Source organism: Muscardinus avellanarius (assembly GCF_963383645.1).
Source record: "Muscardinus avellanarius genome assembly, chromosome: 12".
Lineage (NCBI taxonomy): Eukaryota > Metazoa > Chordata > Mammalia > Rodentia > Gliridae > Muscardinus > Muscardinus avellanarius.
Window position 1 is genome coordinate 82,186,211 of NC_137798.1, and position 22,558 is coordinate 82,208,768.

The 22,558-nt window shown below is 48.8% G+C and overlaps 1 protein-coding gene across 4 annotated transcripts in view; it reads left to right on the plus strand.

The window, feature by feature from the left end:
• Positions 1–7,790, plus strand: part of ADCK1 (aarF domain containing kinase 1) — a gene marked incomplete at both ends in the record, with an annotated part of 103,075 nt that extends 95,285 nt beyond the window's left edge. For all 4 annotated transcript variants that reach the window (XM_080708118.1, XM_080708119.1, XM_080708120.1 and 1 more), the window contains 3 exons: positions 451–648; positions 6,138–6,331; positions 7,619–7,790. In XM_080708118.1, coding sequence (XP_080564244.1) covers positions 451–648; positions 6,138–6,331; positions 7,619–7,790 — 564 coding nt within the window. The remainder of the gene's footprint in view (positions 1–450; positions 649–6,137; positions 6,332–7,618) is intronic.
• Between the last annotated feature and the right edge of the window lie 14,768 nt (positions 7,791–22,558).

Here is a 22,558-nt window from a genome sequence, read left to right on the forward strand (position 1 = left end):
AATCCAAATTCCAGATCACTTCCCAAATATGAAGCTTTTTGAGCACCAATGATGGCACAAGTGGAAATCTCTACACCATGAAATGTTTTCATGCACAAAATTATTAAAAATATTACACAAAATTACCTCTAGACAATGTGTTTAAAGTGTATATGAAACATCAATAAATTTCCTGTGTAGACTTGGGTCCCGTGCCCAAGATAGTATATATATGCAAATATTTTAAAATCTGAAACCAAAGCCTGAGATTTAAGATACTTCTGCTCCCAGGCATTTCAGATGAGGGATAGACAACCTATAGAAGCTTTGAATTGGGGCCTCCAGGGGTGGATGAACTTCAGGGGAGCTGCGGTCCTCATCGACCCTCTTTGCAGTGGTCAGCACTAGCCAGGGGCTTAGGCTTTTGGTGGGGAGAGGAGCTCAGGCCCCACTACCACTGTCTGGCCATAGGTGTTAACTGAAGAGTTCCGCCTGGATTACTGCCACCTGTGGCAGTCTCTGATCTGGACAGACATGGAGCGGGTGAAGAAGTACAGCCAGCGCCTGGGAGCTGGGGATCTCTACCCTCTATTCGCCTGCATGCTGACCGCCCGGTCGTGGGACTCGGTCAACAGAGGCATCAGCCAAGCTCCAGTAACTTCCACTGAGGTAGGTGGTTCCCTCCTGCTCCCGCCTCTTTCCAAATGGCCTATGACCCCTCCCAAGAGTCAGACTCTTGATGGGTAGTGGACCGTGCGCATATGTGGGCAGGGGGAGAATCGGAGCTCTGCTGAATGAGAAGCAGGGAGGGGAGGAGAGGCATTTCTGACAAGAGGAGGGAAAGGGGGGGGAACCCAATGTGTCCCTTCCCCTGTGTCCCCCCAGCCTTATTATCCTGGACAGGAACAAGGTCATGGGGCCACCAAAACCCGGATGTTCATGGCTCTCTCCACCCTGCTCTGGCGAGATGCCAGGCTTTCTCCGAGTTCTGTGGGTCTTTGGCATCCTCAGGGACCATCTCCTTCCCGAGTCTGGCAGCACTTCTGCTGCCTGCCCAGCATCATCTCTGTCACACAGTGGGGAGAGCCGCTTGCTTTCCCATGTGGGATTCAAGCAGAGCTGCGCATCCTGGTGTCCTGCAGACCTTTAGTGGAGCAGCTTCCTTTGTCTTCATTCATTGCCTCTTTCTCCACGGACCTAGACAGTAGTCCCCTGGAGTGTACCATGAATGATGGAGGCTGATGGGGTGAGCACATTTCTCCTGGGCTCCCTTAGGAGGCTTCTCCATCCCTCATGGAGTTGTCTTCTATTCACCCCTCTGTTGGGTCAGCCTCCAGGTATCTCAGCAGAGAGCAGATTTGGGCTCCAGCTGAGGCCTCTGCTCGCTGCAGGACAGAGTCCTGCTCATGCTGTCAGAAAGCGGGGGCTCTGGTTCTGGCATCTCCCCTTGGTGGTGTGACCTTGCATGTTCTTGTCGCCCCTCTGGGACTTGGAGTACTGCCCTGAAAACTGCTTTGTGATGGGTGGCTTTAGGAATGGCTGGCTCCAGAGTCTCAAAATGCTGTCTCAGAGAGTCCATCTCTCCATCTCTTGGATCATCTTTGCTCCAAATTGACATCCTCCCGTAAGCGTGGTAGCAAAGCTGAACTGCCTGCTGTTCTGGGCTCTGCAGACTTAATGCCCATCATCTCAGAAGGAGAGAGACAGTCTCCTTCTCTTGTGAAACAGGAGTGGTAGGGAGGATGATTTCTGTCTTACTGACAGTGCATGTAAAGTACCTGAAGTTCATTCATTCTGCAAACATTTGCTTTTGCTGGACCCTGGGCTTCGCGCTGAGGCTCCCGTGACCGGCAGACAGACAGGCCTTTTGTGTAATTTACACTTTGATTGAGGGAGACAGACAGTAAACAAGTGAACAAACAGATAAGTGGAATAATTACAGGTTAAAGGTACCATGGAGGAAATAATAAGCAGGGTGACGTGAGTAAGGGGTTGGGGTGGTGTTCAGAGAAGACCTTGATGAGGAGTTGACGTTTGAGCCACATTGCAAAGGACAAGAAAGGCGCCAGCCCTGGCAAGAGCTTGAAGGAAGTGTTCCCAGCATGCTGAAAGAAGCGTGCTGAGTCCCGGGGGAAAGAGACTTTGGTGTGGTCCAGAATGTGGCGAGGAGCCTGGTAGGATGGAGAGAGCTGGGAGTGCTGGGCACAGAGAACATAAGGTGGCCTCAGGAACCCTGGGGAGAAGTTCAGATTCATTCTGAGTACAAAGCAAAGCCTTTGACAGGCTTTAAGCAGGAGACGGCGATGCTCATACCTGCTGTTTCTGAGCATCTCTCTGGGGTGAGGTGAGATGAGCCATCAGGCATTTGGCTAGGAGACTGGGCCAGGCCTCCAGGTCACAAGATGACAGGGACTCAGACCACACCAGTGACAACAAAGACAGAGAAGCAGGCGGAGCCAGATTGTATTTTGGAGGTGGGGATGAGATGTGGAGAAGAGGGAGGGAGGAGTCAAGGGGTTGCAGCATCAGCATTGCTTTTTAGGATGAGTTCTGGGGTGGGAGTGCTGTGACTTCTTGACAGAGGAGAACCTTTGGAAGAACATATTTGGGGTAGGACTAGTCAACAGTTCTCTGGAGCAGAGAAGGAGATCCTGGAGGGTTTAGACGAGCTCAAAGAACAGGTCCAGGCTTGGGGTAAAAATTTGGGATTCTTCAGCATACAGATGATATCTAAAGCTACTGGGTGGACTCAGGCCCCAAAGTACACAGTAGGTACTCAGTGAATGATATCTTTATTTACTAAGGCAGAATTTTGTGTTTGAAATTTTTTTTTTTTTTTGGTGGTACTGGGGATGGAACCCAGAGGCATTGCACCTCCGAGTTACACCCTCAGCCCTATTTTTTAGTCTTTTTAATTTTTTGAAACAGGGTCTCACTGATTTGCGAAGGGTCTCACTAATTAGCTGAGGCTGAGGCTGTCTGTGAACCAGTCTCTACCTCTCGAATGCTGGGATTACAAGCATGTGCCACCATGTCCATGCCCGGCCTTGTGTTTGCATTCTTACTCATTCTTGAAGCCTCACTTTAAGCAAGCGCCAGTCCTTTGATGAAGGAAGCCTTTCCTCATCACCCTTGTCAAGTTATGCCTTCACACTTGCCACGCATGGGGCAGCAAGTCACAGTCCTCTGCAGAGCTCTTACTCATCTGTTTATATGAACTCTGACTATATAGCAAGTACGTGGAGGGCAGGGGTCCTGTCTTGCATATCTTTTGGTGTGTGTGTGTGATACTGGAAATTGAACCCAGTCATGTTCTACCTCTGAGCTACACCCCCAGCCATTTTTTAAAAATTCTATATTTTTAAACAGGGTATCACTAAGTTATTGGGGCTGGCCTTGAACCTGTGATCCCTCTGTCTCAGCCTCTCAAACACTAGGGTTATAGGTGTGTGCCACCTCTCCCAGCTTGCACATCTTTTTATAAGATCCTTGCTGTCCTGGGACTGGATCTAGGAGACAGGCATTGGTGTCATTTCTGGAGACATGAAGTCTATCTGCTCTTTTAGATAAGACCCAGATAAGAGGTGAACTGAGCTAGCTCAGCCTGACTTCTGAGATCAAGGGCTCTGCCGTTCTGAGCCCTGCTTTCATTCAGACTTTAGAGAACCCCCAATATTATAATAGGGAGGATATCTTCCCCCAGCTGAATGTGACCTAAACAATACGGAGTTTATTTTCTCTATCACAAGAAGCATGGAGGGAGATGGGTCCTATTGGTTAGCTCAACAGATCCACAAACTTGGGGTCTGGGCTCACTGTATGATTTCTTAGCTTTCTTCTCATGATTCTAAAATGACAGTGGCAGTTCCAACCTTCACATCTTCATCCAGTGGCGACCAGAGGCAGGAATCAGAGGCTATGTCTTTTCATGTATCATTCCTTATGAGCAAAAAACCCTTTCCCAGAAGTCCCCCCAATAGACTTGTCCTTGTGTCTCATTGACCAGAACAAATCACATATCCCTGCCTGTACCAGCCCCTTGGCAGGGGGTGGGTTCTCAGAGCCACCACTGGCTGGAAGCAATCAAGATTAAATCCAGAGGCATTCTATCTCTTAGCTATATTTTCAGCCCTATTTTATTTTATATTTTGAAACAGGGTCTTAATAGTTGCCGAGATTGGCTTTGAATCTTTAATTCCTTTTTTTTTTTTGTATTGGTGCACTGTATTCATACATCATAATGGGATAAAAAAAAACTTGTGTAGAGATACATGCACACATCGCCCAGTTACCTCCTACTCAACCCCTACTCCACTCCCTCCCCATCCCTCCTTCCCATGCTTGGCTTAGTGGTTGACATCTAATATTATAGTAATTTATCCAAAATTAGCAATGATAATTTCACATAACAGATTCATTTATCTGATATCAAGCTTTTGATCACTTAGAGATAACATTTCAATATTTCTTTTTACTTTCTTTCTTACCAGAGGATTTTTTTCTGCTTTTTTTTTAAAGGTGAAACTATCATACATTTATTTATTTATTTATTTATTTATTTATTTATTTATTTTTCAGAAAAAGTGTATGCTAACATGAAATATGAACTCTAAATACCCAAAGCAAAAAAAAGAAAAAGAACAAAGCTAGAAGATGTGGATACCCTTGGGGGCATAGGTGCTTTCTGTTTGGGCTGAGAGGGACTGTCCACAGGCCAGGCCTGACCTTGCTGAGAGGGTCTCCTGATGGGGAGCTGGGCCTTGGTCTGGCCTTAGTGTTCGAGCGAGGTGACCTGCAGCTGTGACAATGCACCGTTTTTTGGTGTCTTGCTTGCGTTGAGATGGTCCAGGCTGATAGCTCTTGTCTGAGGGACATTTCAGGCTTTGCAGCAACTTGATTATGAGCAGCATTCTCCTGCTTCTAGAAGACTAAGAGTTCTGCTTCTGCTACAGAATGGGGCAGAGTAGGAAGGCATGGCAGCACCGCTGGGCCCCTAGCAAGTACTGGCAATGTACATTTCCTTGTGCCTTATCTTTGATGACCTAGTTGTGAGGTGGGCACAGAGGGTGTTAGCATCCCCAATTTTTGGGTGAGGACACAGAATCAAAAGAGACAGGACTTGCTCAAGTACCTCAGCCCTGTTGTGGAGTAGAGAAGCTGTGTAGACAGGTGGTGAAGACCTGGGCTCAGGGGCTGCACTGTCTGGTCCTGTCTTGACACCATCTACCAGCTGGCAGGTTACTTGGCTTCTCTCAGTGCCTCAGTTTCCTCATCTTATTGATTGATTGATTGCATTGCTGGAGACAGAGCCCAGGCAAGAGCTCTACCACTTAGCAACACCACCAGCCTTGTTCTTCATCTTAAGTGGGATAATACACTCTACCCAATAGAGTTGTCATGAGGATTAAACAAACAAACACATATAATAATTTCCAAAGTGCCCAGCTTACTTAGTAAATGCCCAAAGCATGTTGCCTGCCACCACCATGGTTGCCATCGTCATCATTTTTCTGGAGTCTGCAAAGAGATCAGCCCCACACTGTCACACCCTGGATTCTGGCTGGGTTCAGTTACCTGTGTAGGCCCATGCTGAGCTTAGGAACAGAAAGGGAGGAAGCCGGGACCCAAATTAAACGGCAGAGGGGTAAGAGCTGTGGCGCTGCCCAGCATGGAGGGCCAACCCTGGATCCTGCCCTGGGGCATCAGGACCTGGGGCAGAGGCAGGGTGAGAGGGGCTCCAGCACAAGGGGCAGTGGTCTGCAGGGGAATGCGAGCAGCGGGTGGGTTGTTGGGGTGCAGGGCTTGGGGTCAGGAGATCAGAACTATGGACTGTAGGAGCCTGGGCTTGGCTGACAGGGGTCATGACTCAGCTGGTACCAGCCTCCAGGGTTCCTTCCAGGCCTGGGCTGAACCGAGTGGCCAGTGGTAAATGGCCCCTTGTAGACCTGCTTCTGTGCTGTATCTGGTGCTCCCTGCCTAGGAGCTGGGCCGGCCCCCTCCATGTAGGTAGGTCAGCAGGCTACAGAGCCCAGTGCGGGACTTCTCTTTGAGGGTATTGCTGATGATGCTGGAGGTGCTCCAGGAAGCACCTCCCTGGAGCTCCTTGCAGTCCCTGTGGTCACCAACCATCCGTTTCTGTCTCCCTGTTGCTGCCTCAGGACTTAGAGATCCGCAGCAACGCAGCCAACTACCTCCCCCAGATCAGCCAGCTCCTCAACCACGTGCCGCGCCAGATGCTGCTCATCTTCAAGACCAACGATCTGCTGCGCAGCATCGAGGCCACCCTGGGCACCCGTGCCAGCGCCAGCTCCTTCCTCAACATGTCGCGATGCTGTATCAGGGCGCTGGCCCAGTGAGTGCGGCCTCCTCTGCCTCCATTGCCTGCCCCACGGGCCCTGCTTGCCTCTGCTTCCCCCCACCAGTCCATAGGGCCCGTGACTGAGCCTTCTAATCCCCTGATCTCCCTGCAGGGAAAGTTGGGGGTAGAAAACAGCTCCGGTGACCTGGGGACGCCTTGGGGCAGTGCCTATGGTTGGCCCACAGAGTTGCCTGTGCTTACAAGAGGGTGGATTCTAGGACTTCATCCTCCCAGTCAGCTTTCCAGGTGACTCTTCCCCTCAGCAGAGTTTGAAAGGTTTTCTGAGAGCCTCGGCCCCATCAAGGTTTCCTTTGGACATGGGGGGCCAGTAAGCCCTGATGTGACTCCAGCTCTACTGGTCCTGGAACTTGGCTCCTGAGGACTAGCCAGGCATCTAGGCCTGTCCTCTTTGTCTTGCAGGTGTTACTGAAAATTAGGTAGGTGTGGGCTGCAGGCTTTAGAATCTCAGACTTTTTTACATTGCTCAGTGCCCTTGGAGTGCTGAGGGAGGAAGGATATTTCCTCAGGTGACTGTTCCCAAGAGTTCTAGGCCTCTGGGTGTGGTGAATACATCAGAAGGGCCATGCTCTGGTAGAATGTTCTCACCCTAGAGGGGAGGCCTGCCTTATGGTCCAGTTCCAGCCCATCTATCCTCAGCAGGTCATTCTGGGAAACTATCTGAGATTTGACCACATATATCATGTACCCACTATTAAATATCAAATTAGATTACAGCAAAATGTACTGCATACTGAAAGGGCTGACCATGATTCATTTATCCTCTGAGGGTTTAGGAGGTGAAGTCTTGAATAGATCATCATTATAAACACTTAATTTTTATCGTGTTCCTTTTTGGAACAGAAGGAATTGAGCTGGGCTAGTGTCTAATGGTCTCAGCCTCCCAGGACCACCAGTCCAGTTTCCCAAGAGATTCTTATCCTCAGAAAACTTGAAAAGTATTTGGTTATATTTAATTTGGGGGGATTCTGGATTGACACATATTTACTATACACATGGGAATGTTCTGCCCAGTAAATCTATTATACCTTTGATGCCCTTTGAAACAACCACTTTTGCTTACTTCACTTTATTTGAAAAACTGCTTTGGAATATCTGAGTTCCTCTAGACCCTAATGGGTGGGTGGCATGATCATGTAACTAAGAGGGGCAGGAGCTGGGAGTTGACCAAAGCTGCCATCTTTTTTTTTTTTTTTTCTTAATGGTACTGGGCTGATGTTTCTTACCTCTTTATCTCTTCTTTCCTTTTTTGCCCCTCTCTAGGCACAAGAAGAGGAATACTCATTCATTCTTCAGAAGGACTGAGATCTCTTTCAGCGAGGCCTTTAGCTTATGGCAGATCGACCTCCACGAACTCCTTCTGCGTGTGAGGGGGCTGAGGCTGGCCAGCTGGGTCTCAGCCCTGCTCAGCTGGCTGTTTGCTGCTCCGCACTGAGTGCACCTATCATCGCGTTGTGGTGTATTTTCACTCCTCAGACGTCCCTCATTCCCTCCTCCACCCCATGACCCCCTTCCTGTCCCATGTGGTCTGTGGTCTTGGGGTCATTGTCTAGGCACCATGATGCTGCACCTGTGGAATCCCTCTGTCCTGCACCCTTGTCTCAGGGCCCATGGAACAGGTACCATGGGATGGTTTTTGACTCCAGGAAGAAGGTGCAGCAGCCTGCTTCCCCACTCTACTATGTGAGTTAGTTCAGAAGGCTTCCCTCTTCTGTTAGCTCATTCTGTTATCAGGATGGACCATGTATGCCTCCAAGGGTACCTGCAACTGGTAGGAGGTTTGGTTTCATTGGAGTTGAGCATGGCCTCTGAACCTGATGGAGATAAGGTCCCCTCTCCTTGCCATGTTCCTCCTCAGAGGTGTCACACCTAAGTGGGTTTGCCCTCCGAGGGCCAGCTCCAGGCAGCACCGGGTTCACTGCTGCCACGGTGACCCTTTGGCATTTTATGTATTGTGCTTCAGTAAAACAAATAAATTCAGTAAAGGTTGCAGGGTTTGCCCATTGTGACTTGCCACCTGACCCCAGCCACATGTCTATTCAGACTGTGCCCCTGGTCCCTGCCAAGAGCATATAGCAACTCTTGATTGCTGCTGCCTGGAGGGTTCCTAGGAAGACCGAGGAGAATAAAGTCAGGGCTTGGCTGGTGGGATTTTTATTCTAGGTTGGGAACAAATCCACGCTGGTCAGCAGTGGGCCTGGACACCGAGTGCCCGAAGGATCTTCTGCTTGGCTTCTTGTCCTTGATCCTTCCAAAGCTATAGGGCTCTTTTTCCAGTGGGACCATGTCCTGCTGCTTGGAACTTCTTCCTTCCCTGTCTGCGGGAGTTTGATTGTAGGAGTTGAGAAGCCCAGAGGCTCAGCTGAGCCCTCAGACTCTGCTTCCCCTGGGTTCTCGCCTCCTTCCTGTCACCTGGCTGCCTGCTTTGTTTTGCTAGTTGCTTCCTGACTCATCGCTGCCTCTCATTCAGTGGCTCCAGCCTCAGGTCTGGGATTCTCCCAATCCTTTTGGAGATGTGGGTCTTCTTGTGGAAGCTGGCCCACGGTGGTGAGGTGTCCACTCTGTCCACTTCTGTGTCTGCTGTGCTGCCCACTCCAGTGCTGTACCTCCCCTGAATGCCATCATCTGCTCCTGTTTCCAGGACACCCTCAAACTCCTGTGTCAGCAAAGTCTCCACATCCCAAGACCCCCCCAGTTGGCAGGTCCTGGCTCCCACAGCACCCATATGCACAGATGGCAGTCATACCCGAGTCTCTTTGATCTTACGCCACCCCATTCACAGGGGCAGAAAACCCTGAATCTGAGCCTCATTTCTCTCCTCTTTATTCACAATACAACAGGCAGATTGTCTAGTGATCAGACACGTATTTGCAATTCTTTTATTTCCTGAAAGAATTAATTGTTCTTAGTGACCAGTTGGCTGTAGCCAGGGACCTGAGAGAACAATTTGCAAGATCTGTTATTAATCATGAGGATGCGTGCTGCATATTCTGTTTTATGGTGTCTTCTATAGCCATTGAAGTAAATATAAATGTCCTTTCTGTTCAAGGTAGTGGTTACTTGGTATAATGGTTGGCTTCCTCTGCATTGGGATCTGAAACATCACCATGTTGCCCTGGACCCAGCACCCAGAACAGTTATCCAGGGGGAGCGGGGAGGCAGGGAGGGCTGGAGGTATGGGGAAGCTTGCTAATAGGGGAGTAGGCTGATGTTCACTACGTGCTCGCCCTTGTGAGAGCCCAGGCCTGGCTCTGTAAATGCATTCCATCATCCACCTGTCCCATTAGCTCCCTGTGGGAGGGGCCATAGGCCTCATCTTACAGAGGTGGGAACCAAAGCTCAGAAGGGTTAGTAATTTTTTTTTATTAATTTATTTTTTAAATTGGTGCATTGTAGTCATATATCAATCACATTGGAGTACAAGACTTGAGAGGATATACAAGCACACATCATCCAATTAGCCCTCCTCCAGCCCCCATCCCATTCCCTCCCCCCCCCTCCATCCCACGCTTCTTTGGTGATTTACTTTGATACATTTGTTTATGTACCTCCTGCGTTTTAAAGAGGCTCCGTCCTCCAGTATTACATACCCTCTGATTGGTCACATTAGTTGCTTCACTATAGGGCCCTTTCTATAGCTCAACCTCTTCCTGTTGCCCTTTTCCTCCTAGTTATTGCTGATTAAGAGAAGCGTCTGATTTATATTTTCTGCGATATTTCTCTGTGCATGCTGCGTTGCAAGTACCGATCCCACTCTTGATGGTCCCAGTAGTGGCCTGGCTACTCAGTGGACTGATCCAGACCTCGCTGGCTCAAGCAGCGGCCTTGCCTCATGGGAGGCCCCAGTTCTGGTCTCGCTGGCCCCTGAACCGGTCTAACCCCTAAGCTGGCTTTGGTCCCGGCCTTGGAGGCCGCAGGAGTGAACTTGCCTCACGCCAGGCTCCGATGCTGGCCATTGGCCCCTGCACCGGCCTAACCCCTTGGCAGGATTCCAATCCCGGCCTTGGAGGCCCCAGCACCGGCCTAGCCTCACGGCAGGCTCCAATGCCAGCCTCGTTGGCCCCAGCACCGGCCTAACCCCTCGGCAGGCTCTTATCCTGGCCTCGGAGGCCCCAGTACTGGCCTTACCTCAAGGCAGGCTCCGATGCCGGCCTCACTGGCCCCAGCACCAGCCTAACCCCTCGGCAGGCTCCGATCCCGGCCTTGGAGGCCCCAGCACTGGTCATGCCTCACAGCAGGCTCCGATGCTGGCCTTGCTGGCCCCAACACCGGCCTAACCCCTCGGCAGGCTCTTATCCCGGCCTCGGAGGCCCCAGCACCAGCCACGCCTCACAGCAGACTCCGATGCCGGCCTCGCTGGCCCCAGCACTGGCCTAACCCCTCGGCAGGCTCTTATCCCAACCTCGGATGCCCCAGTACCGGCCTTGCCCCAAGGCAGGCTCCGATGCCAGCCTCGGAGGCCCCAGCACCGGCCTTGCCTTATGGCAGGCTCCGATGCCATCCTCGCTGGCCCCAGCACCGGCCTAAAGGGTTAGTAATTTGTGATCACATAGCTGCTTTATTGATCCCACAGTGCTAGAGATAAGAGTTATAAATGCTCCTTGGGTAGTCTGTGTGCCTGAGTTGGGTGCCTCTCAGATCTATGTCCAGCGCATAGATGTCTTGGCTTTCAGCAGGTGCTGTATAAGCATGCAGACTTAGAGATTGTCCGCATACGCTATTTTCAGGGATGTTGAAGTCCATGCATTTGAAAGCTGCACACACATGTCTCCTGCACAGGGCACCGCCTTTACTCCCTGTGACGTTGACTTCTGCAGTGCTCCTTGTCCGCTCCCAGGGCCCGAGGTGGCGTGTTGCAGCATTGCAGGCTCTTTGGGGCCCTCTCACCACTGCTATAGAGCTCAGAAAATGTGTGTGTGATGGCATTTTATTAAACAAAAGTGGCTCCAAGCGGCACCTGAGCAAATCCTAGAGTTAGGACTTTGGGGAATTTGAAATGGCTCTCAGGGCAGGCTCAGGTGAGAAGAGCAAGGCCGGGCAGAGAGTGGTCAGGGAGGAACAGCACAAGTGGGAGCCAGGTCTGAGCCGGGCACTGGGGACTGGCAGGGCCCAACCACGAGGAGAAGGGGCCAGAGAGTGGCGTACTCTTGGCAGCCTCGCCTGGGGGAAATGTGGCATTCTTTGGGGCTGGATAGGAGGACCCATGTTTAACAAGAGGCCTTGAAGTATAATTCCAGAACTTGGGAGGCTGAGATAGGAAGTTTGCAGGTTCAAGGACAGCCTCAGCAATGTAGTGAGACTCTCAGCAACCTAAAGACCTGTTTCAAAACAAAATAAAAAAGGGTTAGGGGTATAGTTTGGAGGTAGAATGTTCCTGTACATGCACATACACACACACACACACACACACACACACACACACACACACACACACACTTCAGTCTACACACACTCTGTAGGAGGCCTGGCCTTGTACCCCACACTTGAGTTTACACAGTACTGTAGGAGGCCCTGTAACCCAAGCTTCAGCGTGCTAACATTTTAGTAAAAGCCAGGTTTGGTAAAGAGCCCTCTGCCCTTAAACCTTACCTCCTTTTTCTCCTGCCTTTTTCCCTTTGGCTTCTTCCTTTCCCCTTTCTCCCTCCTTGCATCCTCTTTTCTCTCCCTGCTGTTTCCTTCTTCTGGAACAAAGCTTGGCCTGGCTTGCTCTCCTTTGCCGAAGGCAGAGTGGGACTGTCCCTTGAGAGAGTGAAGGTGGCACCCTGGGCCATATCTTCCTGCAGTCAGAGCCTGGCTGGCCTGTCTCCTCTGGAGCCTGTACCCACCAGCTCCCTGCTCCTGGGGCCCCCACTGGGGCCCTAGTCAGCACTGCTGGGACACAAAGCCTCCTCCCAGCTCCATCCCCAGCTTTATTGCTTCAGAGTCCCTCTGCTGTTCCTTCTGGCTTTTCTCTTTTATGTGTACTAGAAGGAAGGGTAGAGTCTTAAGACTGGTGGGTCTAAGAGTCTTAAGATTTAGCTGTCCCAACCCTGCCATTTCAGCTCCTGTGTTCTCAGACATGTTCCACTTTGGAGCCACACCCCCAGCCCTGTTCTTATTTTGAAACAGGGTCTTGATAAGTTGCTGAAAGTCTCACCAAGTTGTTTTAGCTGGCCTCGAACCTGCCATCCCCCCATGTCAGCCTCCCAAGTACTGGGATTATAGGTATGTGCCGCTGCACCTGGCTTCCCGTCTATAGCAGCGCCTCTCTGGCTTTTCTGTGCAAGCCAATGACCTGGGTCTTGTTAAACTGCAGCTTCTGACTCTGTGAGTCTTGGCAGGAGAGCCTGGGAGCCTGAGTTTCTAACCCAGTCCCAGTAATGCTGATGCTGCTGACATAGGGACCACACTTTAAGTTGCAAAGACCTAGATCACTGGTTCTGAGGGATTGTGGTCCTGGGACCAGTGCCCCACCTGGAAGCTTTTGAGAAATGCAGATTCCCAGGACTTGGTCCAGACTTGCTAAGCCAGACATTCTGGGGTGGGGCCCACCAGTCTGTTTTAATAAATTTTCCAGGGGATTCCAATGCACACGCTCACCTTGAGAATCACTTAGCTGTGGCTCTGGTACATCCCTGCACATCAGGCTCACCTGCAGAGCTGCGAATGCCCCCAGAGTCTGATTTAATTGATTTGGGTGGAGGCCAAGCACTTTTCAAATTGCTTTGTTTTTATCCTTTTATTTTGAAATAAGTTGCAACTCTTCAGTAGAGTTGCAAAGAAAGTACAGACCCATCACTTACTTTTTCCTAATAACATCTCATGTCACCAGAGTCCCTTGATTAATAAGAAGACATTAACATCAGCACAGTAGTAGTCGTTCCACTACAGATGCTGTCTAGATACCACTGGTGTCCATTCTGTCCCAGGGTCCCATCCCGTCACCACCCTGCACTCAGTTGCTGTGTGTCTCCTTAGACTCCTCTGGACTCTCCTGTCTTTTGTGAACTTGACCCTTTGGAGGAGTAAGTATTTTGCAGAATGTCTCTCCGTTAGGCTTTGTCCAGTGTTTTCTTGTGATTGGACCATGTAATGGGTCTTGGAAGAAGTGAAGCGATCACCTCACCTCATCCTGTGCTGAGAACATGACGTGGACGGACTTAGAGTGTTTGTTCTTTAAAGCTCCCCAGTCAGGGTTGGGACCTCTGCTTAGGCTCACACCTTCAGGTATCTTCCAGAGAAGGAAGAAGTGCAGCTTGTGGGTGCCTCCATGTGTGAACATTGGGCAGGGGTTTCTGAGATGAGAGAGGCCTGGCTACTTCCAGATTACAGGGTTCTCAGGAAACCCCCAAATGCAGATATGCCAAACACAGCAATGAAAGCAGTGGCGTGGCTTACTGTGAGCTGAAATTAACTCATTAAGCACGACTGACATAATACAAATGTAATGAAGACTGTAACGTTGGAAGGGTGGACACAGTCCCTCCCCCAAGAGACAGGCCTGCCTCCAGGGGTTTGTTTTCCAGATGTATCTACAGTACTGGAAGTGGATATTGCCAGGGAAGTTGGTAGGGAGCCCGGTGGTCAGTTACCCTCAAAGGGGGGGCCTGGCACCTGCCTTGTGGTTCTGCTGGGAGCCACCTCTCAGTGCCTGGCCAGGAAGAGATACTCTCGCCTGGGCTGGCGCCCAGCTGTTTCCAGCCCACCCCCGCTCACGAATGATGGAGGTGGTTGTGGCCTCTTGGAGGTGTGGAACAATGGAGAGGGGAGGCCAGGGGGATGGAACGCCAGCAGCATGGACTTTCTTGGCTCCAAGGCTAACACTGGTGGGACAGGAAGCCCTTCCAGTCTCCTCAAGCTGGTGAGCAGGGAGCAGAGGTCAAAGACATGGGCTGCTCCCCACTCTCTTGATGCTGCCAGTGCTGTGCAGCTGCTCCCTGGGAGTGTTCTCCATCCTCTGCCCAAGGTAAGCATGGGCACATCAGGTATCTGCACCTCGCTGAGAGTGGTGGGTTCACAGGTAGAGTGTGGCTGGGGGAGGTGAGTCACTATGGGCGTGGCCTTGGGACTCTCTCTTTCCCCATCCCTGAGGTAGGCAGCATAGGGAAATAATTGGGGGCACAGACTCTCCGGTTGGCCTGAGTTCAAATCCTTTGGCCCTTTGCTACTGTACTCTGCCTGTGTGATCTTGGGCAAATATTTCAAACTTATCTGGACCTCAATTCCTCCATTTAATAAGTGGAGATATAGTATCTACTTCATAGGGGTACTGAGATGATTAAGTTAGGAAATAGATAATAGTGAGCTTGGAGAAGATAAGCCACATAGTAAGTGCACAATTCATGCTTGTTATGATTTCCTGTGACATATGTGGTTCCCAAGCCCCTTAGCTCTTACCTGCTTTCTACCTGAGAGACTGGAACGTGAGGTCTTGTTCTCCCAGCTTCCCTTGCAGGTAGGTTGACACATGACCTGAGAGACGAAAAGGGATCTTGAAGGCTTCTGGGAAAGTTTTCCTTTGGAAATTGGTAATGGTGTGTTTTGTTTGTATTGCCTCCTCTTCTTCCTATAGGGGAGGCAGGTATGTGGTTTGGGAAGTCTGGAACTATGGCCACCATTTTATGACCTTGGTATAATAAGCACTCTATGATACCTTGAGAACAGATGTGGATAAGTGTGTGCCCTCCCTCCAATTCTTAAGTCAAATTCCTACCCCAGCATGACTGCATATGAACAAAGGGTCTTAAGGGGATAATTAAAGGTAAATAAAGATGGAGTTTTCTTTTTCTTTTCTTTTTTTTTTTTTTTTTGGTACTGGGAACTGAACCCAAGGGCATTTTACTGCTGAGCTACACCCCCAGACCTTTTTCTTTTTTTTTTCTTTTCTTTTTTCTTTTCTTTTCTTTGCTCTCTCTCTCTCTCTCTTTCCTTTTCTCTTTCTCTCTTTGGTGGTATGGGGTTCCTGGAAACCCTTCTACCTCCGGGCTACACTCCCAGACCTATTTTATATTTTTATTTAGAAACAGGGTCTCTTAAGACAGCAAGGCTGGCTTCGAACCTGTGTGATCCTCCTGTCTCTGCCTCCCAAGACCAGGGATTGCAAGCATGCGCCACCACGCCTGGCTATTTACTTTTTAAGATGGAGCTTTAATCCTATAGAACTAGTGGTGTCCTTATAAGAAGAGCAAGGGACACCAGAGTTCTCACAAGGAAAGACCACATGAGGACACAAGGAGAAGACGGTTTACCAGTCAGGAAGAGAGAACTCACCAGAACCTGTTGAGCTGGTCTCCTCATGGCAGACTTCCAGCCTCTGGAAGTATGAGAGGTTATTGTCTTTGTTTAGGCAGCTCAGTCTGTAGTATTTTGTTACAGCAGCAGGAGCTAACATAGGCATCTTACATCCCCTCTTAGACCCCAGGCAGTCCTCCTCCCAGAATTTATGGGCATGAGGACTAATGCCACACAGGCACCAATAGGTGTGCAGTGGAAATAGCACAGGGATGCCCCAGGAGAAGGGCTCCTGTTCAGTGTAGGGTGAGACCTAGTGAGGGATGTGGGTGGCCCTGGTTTTCATCGTGGTTAGAGTGGGATCAAGATGAAGTGTGTATGGTTGTGGCCATGGGCTGTGTGCAAAGGTAGACAATGGTAATCTGTTGTAGAGAAGAGTGTGCACTGTTAGAGCTAGGAGGCTTCTTCCTGGCATTCTTTAATGAAATGCTTCCCACACCTGTGGCTTGGAGGTGGCAGTCAGGTGTCTGGTCTCCATGATCCTGACTATCATGGTTTGGAATGTCCCCTGGAAAGCTCATGTGTTGAAAGCATGGTCCCCAATGCAGGAAGGCTGAGAAGCGGGTCATGGCTGGGGTAGGGTTACTGGGGGTGTGGAGGATTATATATAGCCTTAAGGACTATATCTGTCCTTAGCACCTCTCTCTCTCTCTCTCTCTCTCTCTCTCTCTTAGCACCTCTCTCTCTCTCTCTCTCTCTCTCTCTCTCTCTCTCTCTCTCTCTCTCTCTTTCTCTCTGTGCTTCTGGTCATCATGAGTTGAGTGACATTCCAGGCTGGTCCTTGCCACCATGGTTTCTTCCTTGGAGGTTGCTGACTATGGACTAAACCTCTAAAATCATGAGCCAGATAAACCTTTCTTCTTTTAAGTTGTGCTTGTCAGTTATTTTGGTCACAGCAAAAAATGCTGACAAGTGCACTGACCATTTGTACTAGTTTCCTATGGCTGCTGTAAAACCCACTGCAAATTTAGGGACTGAATTAAACAATACAGATTTATTATCTTATAGCTCTGGAGATCAGAAGTCTAAAAATCACTAGGGAATGTTGCTCAGTGGTATAGACCTTACCTAGTATGTGGGAAGCCTTGAGTTAGATTCTTAGCACTGTAAAACAAACAAACAAACAAACAAACAAAAAACACCAGAAACCCAAAACTCAAGGTAATGGTCAGGCTGCATTCCTTCTGGAAGCTTTAGAGGAGAGTCTGTTTGTTTGCATTTTCTTAGGTTTCCAGACTGCCTGCATCCCTTGGCTCCTGGCTGCATCACCCCAATTTTTATATCTCTCCTCTGACTTTGACCCTTTACTTCCCTCTAGAAATGCCCTTGTGGTTACATTGGGATCAGCGGATATCCCAGGAGAATCTCCCAAAGTCAAGGTCTTTTATTTATATTCATATTCTCTCTCTCTCTCTCTCTCTCTCTCTCTCTCTCTCTCTCTCTCTCTCTCTCTCTCTCTCTCTCCTCTCTTTCCTCTCTTTCTCTTTCTCTTTTGTACTAGGGATTGAGATACCTCTCATTTACCCCAAATATTTTTTAATTTTAATTTTGAAACAGGGTTTTGCATAGTTGCTGAGGGTCTCACTAAATTGCTGGCTTCAAACCGGTAATCCTCCTGTCTTAGCCTCTAAAGTACTGGGATTAGAAGTATGTACCTTCGTGCCTGCCTTAAGATCTTTAATTTAACCACTTTGCAAAGTGTTTTGACCATGTAAGGTAATATGTAAAGGGTCCAGGGAGTAGGGAGAGAGCATGGGTGAGAGGGGAGCATGATTTTACCTACCACACCACTGAGTCCTCTAATAGGCCTAGAAAGTTTAAGGTAGGCTTTGTTCTGAGTGGAATACTTAGCCATCAATAAATGACAAAGCAGCACCCTCAGTAATAATGATGGCTAATGCCGAGCACTGACAGCAGGCTTGCCTCTGCGCGTGCTCAGTTTCACTTAATTCACACGACAGCTCTATGAAGTCTGGGACCACTGTTACCTGTTTGGGGCAGATGAGTAAACCAAGATGCATATGGCTTAGGCCACTTAGAGACAACACAGGTGGTGAGTGGCTTTGAACCGAGCTGTCCTGCAGCCGGGGCTTGGACTCCTGACCCCTGGGTGCAGGGCACCCCACTTGACTTTCTGTTTTCTTGGAGGCAGCTTCCACTGAACCTGGCCTTGCCAAGGCTGCTAGAGCTGGGGCCTGCCCTGGAGAGGTGGGCTCCTGCAGGGGTGCATTCATGTCTCCGCAAGGAGGGTAGGTCTGTATGGGTCAGAGCTCATCCAGCCAGCGGGGCCTGGGACACTCTGGATGCTGGGGCACACCCTGTCCTAGGAAAACCCTTGTAAGAGGACTTAACATTGGTAGAAATGCCATGGTGCGGCTGGCCTCAGGATGGCCCCCTTGACAGGTAATTGTGAGCAGATGGTGCTGCTGAGAGTGACAGGGAAACACTGTACTGAAAAAACCTGCAGACACACAGGAGGGAAGTGGACAATTACCTGCACACTCTCCGTCACCGCTTCGCCAGGACTCCCCATTCCTACAGGGACATCCATTTCTGCAGGCACACTGACTTCTGTATCTCCCGCCAGCCATAGAGGTGAACAGATGGTCACCCCTCTAGCAACAGACATTAGTTCCAGGGTGGGCTTGGCTTGTGCTGCCAATCAATCCTTTTATCAGGAGCTATGGAGAATGGTCCCCTTTCCATTGTTTGCTAGCTCTAGTGGCTCTTTTGCCTGTCTCATGCTTTGTACCCCTGGATTCAGCCATCCCTGCAGGCCACGTTCATAATTGATTTTTCAAGTATATGAACCAGTGCATCTGCATTCTGCCATCCCATTTTTTGTGTAAGTTACTTTAAATTGGTTATCGTGTGTGTGTGTGTGTGTGTGTGTGTGTGTGTGTGTGTGTGTGTGTTTTGCTTGGTATTGAACCCAGGGGCTTTCTACCTGTGAGCTATACTCTAAGCCCCTATTTTATTTTTTATTTGTAAACAGGGTCTTGCTAATTGCAGAGAGCCTCACAAAGTTTCTGAGTTTGGTCTCTAACCTGTGATCATCTTGACTCAGCCTCCCAAGTACTAGGATTATAGGCTTGTTCCACCACACTCAGCTGTTTTTTTTTTTAATGTCCTCATTATTCCAGCTATTATCTTTAAGGGCCCTGGATCTATGTCAAAGATCTGGAGAGCCCAGAGAGGTCTAAAGAAGAATCCCTGCCCAGAAAGAGAAAGTGGACTTTTATAGACTGTATATTCTCCAGAGAGTCAAACAAGAGAAATGTTTGCATTGCAATAAATCCTTAGTGTTGTTGCTGTTGTTGCAATTATGAGAGCAAGGGTTACTGGTTGGTTACTTTGCTTTATTTTGTGGTGCTGGGATTGAACCCAGTTACTCAAACATGCTAGACAAGCTCTATCCCTGAGCCATATCCCCAGCTCTGATTGGTTACTTTTTATGCCATTATCTGTTCAAAAACAACAGAGAAGCTGGGAATGGTGGCACACACTTGTAATCCTGGTACTTGGGAGGCTGAGATGGGAGAATCACAAGTTTATAGCCAGTCTCCCCAACTTAGTGAGACCCTGTTTTAAAAAATTAAAAGACTGAAAAATAGGGCTGGGGTATGTAGCTCGGAGGTAGAATGCCCCTGGATTCCATCCCCAGTACTGAAAAAAAAAAAAAAAAAAAAAAGGACTATGAGTGTAGCTCAGAGGTAGAATTCCCCTGGGCTCTATCCCCAGTATCACAAAAAAACCAAACCAAACCAAAAAATCCCCCCAAACCAGAGAGACTTATGTCATTCTGGCTGGATGTCTGTTGTGTGGATAGACTTTGTGCAATTATCTGACCTGCTTTCTAAGGCCCCGGGGGATTCTTAGAACTGGCTATGTGGTTGAAATAGGCTTAATTTCTCCTATTGATTTTGCTAGTTGCTGTCCACTTGGGTCACCCCCAGAGAGCTGGCATGAGCTGCTTCCTTAATCAGAGTATTAGCTTGATACAGACATCATGGGAGAACTTAGGGGAGGACAGGGTGTCCCCACTCTCCTCCCAGCGAGGCTGGCCAGTTCAATAGAACTCACCTGAACCAGGGACAAGCCTGGGAACTGGGACCGTGTGGGAGCCTCTCTCCCCTCTCTGTTCTTCTCACTTTGCACATCCGACTGAGTAAAATGAGAGCTCATGCAAGAGCTTTCACCTCTCCATTATCCTTAGAAACTTCTAAACAGGCCAAACTTGATAGCGCACAGGTAGCAGCTCACCCCAAATCCACGGCCTTGGCAATAGCCCTGAGTCCTGCCTTCTGTAGGGAACCTCTTGAGTCTTCTCCGTCCTTGTTGACCTTCCCACTCCCAACCAGCTCTGACACTTCATTCCTACCTCTTATGTCTGCTCACCTCCCTACACAAAGTCTTCAGAAAGCAAGGCCATCCTTTCTTTGATCCTCCCGTACCTTTATACACCATGATGGTGGAGGATAAGTCAGCCTCTCGCTCGGCACTCATCGTGATGTTCCCACTTGCCTCAGTCAGTGGGAACATCAAGTTCCCACTGTGTTCCCACTGCCTGTGGCAGGCATTTCGTCAGCGCCCATTGATGGGGGCGGGGAGTAGAGAGGCAAGGTCAGTCAGACATGGTGCCTGCCTTTAAGGACCTGCTGTCTCTTTGTCAAAAGGAGCTACTTTAGATAAGAAGGGGGACTACTGGTGGTAGGAGCAGTGGGGAGCCAGGAGTCTATGGTCTGAGAGGAAAGAAAAGGCATTTGTTAAGTACTGGTGATCTGTGGTGCCAGTTGGCAGCTCCAGCTTGAAGGAAGATTTGATGAAGCCATCTCTTTATTTTTTGGGGGACCAGGATGGCAGAGAATTTTTCTTTCTCTTCTCCCCTTCTCTCTCTCTTTCTCTCTATCTATCTCTATCTCTATCTCTATCCCTCCCTCCCTCCCTCCCTCCCCTTCCCTCCCTCTCTTTCTTCTTGCTTTTTTTTGCATGAGGGTACTGGGGATTGAACCCAGAGGCATTTTACCTCAGAACTATAACCCCACCCTTTTTATCTTCTTGTTTTAAAACAGGGTCTCATTAGGTTGCTGAGACTATGTCTAAGTTGCTGGGGCTGCTCTTGAATTTGCAATCCTCCTATCTCAACTTCTCCAGTACTGGAATTACAGGCATGGACCACCACACCCAGCTATGGAATTTCATTTCGACCAAAGGGCATTACTGTCTCTGGGTGGAGTCATAAGCAGACACTGGGTCCAGAAGCCAGGAGTTAGCCTTCATCCTCCTTTGACCTTCATAGCAACTTCTTACTCCATAGAATCTGCCTCCTTTTATCTCTTGTATCTACCAGCTCCACTACCTTTGCCACCACTGGGTCACATCTGGTCCCCCCTAGAGTTTCCTCACCCACCTTGAGCCTGAGTATTCACCACTACCGCCACCATCACCACCACCACCACCACCACCACCACCACCACCACCACCACCACCACCACCACTGCCACCACCATAGTGCTTTGGTTTAGCTGACCCAAAACCAACCTGCCTTCAGGCACATGGCCAAAAACCTCTCTGTAAGGATCAATTCTCTCAAAGACTAGCTTACCTAAAATTAAGTGTTCTTGAATGTTTTCAGCTCTATTTGACCTTCCTATTATGTCTTGCCTATTATTCTGTATTTTAAAGATTTTTAAAACCAACTCATGAAAGCTCATCTGACTTAATTTTGTATTTCTAATAAGTATGTATTGCACAGGCAGGTTTCTGTGAATGATTATTTTGTATTCTTATGGATATCTTTTTCTAGGTTACCTACTTTCATTAACTTTAAAGATAATTAATACTTAGCCATTATGTCTAAAGACACTTTTTTTCAAAATATAGCTGTCCCAGCAATAAATATTTAAGACATTAATTACAATCTGTTTATGCACTGTGTCATCTTGATCCCTTAACTAGGGGTACATTAATTTTAGGTGGAAAATGGGTTTTGTGTGATGCGTTGTTTACTCCGCTTTTCTGTTGCTGTGACCAAAATACCTGATATGAACAACAGAGAGGAAGAAAGGCTTATTTGGGTTCATGATTTCAGAGCTAGAGTCCATACTTGGCCAACTCCAAGGCAGACATCATGGCAGCATGGTGTGTGGCAGGGGACAGAAACTCCTATTTTGGGAGCTGGAAAGCAAAGCAGTGCGAAGCAACCAGGGACAGATAGGGTCCAAAGGCCACGGCCCCAGGCACCTTCTCCCACACCCCCACCTGCCTGACTCACTGCCCAGTAAGTCCATTCAAATTATTAATTCTTCAGTGGATTTACACACTGATGAGATTATAGCCCTGACTCAAGTATTTCATCTTGAACCTTTTTTTTTTTTTTTTTTTTTTTTGCACTGCGTACCTGCTTTTGGCACACTAGCCTTTGGCGAGGGGGGGGAACATTCCAAACACAAACCATACATACATATTGTTTTATGAATTAGCGACCCTAAAAAATTATGATTCTTATATCCAAAAATGCAGGTTTGCTAAGTCTCCCCACTCCCAACACCTATTTGGAATTGCTCAAGGTTGTGTGTACTGAGTGAATGTGTAAGATGCTGTGATGAAGCCCTGGTACTTGTAGCAAAGCAATTTATCCTGTGATTGAACTGTGTCAGCCATCAGGAAGGAGACATTTGTGTCAAATTTTATACAAGGGAACTGATGGAATAAAATAGACTGGTTTTGGTAGAATGAATGAGCTTTTGATTTGGGAAAGTAGACCAGATTTGTCTTGTGTTTTAAAACAGATGTGGCAAATACCCGGAGTGGTGCTGCTACCCTCTACCGTGGCCAATGCAGACTCTGCAAATCGGTCACTGTATTTTTTCATGTAGAGCTGGGATATGGCCCCAGAATCCTTTTTAACATGGTGCACCGGTCAACTGCTAT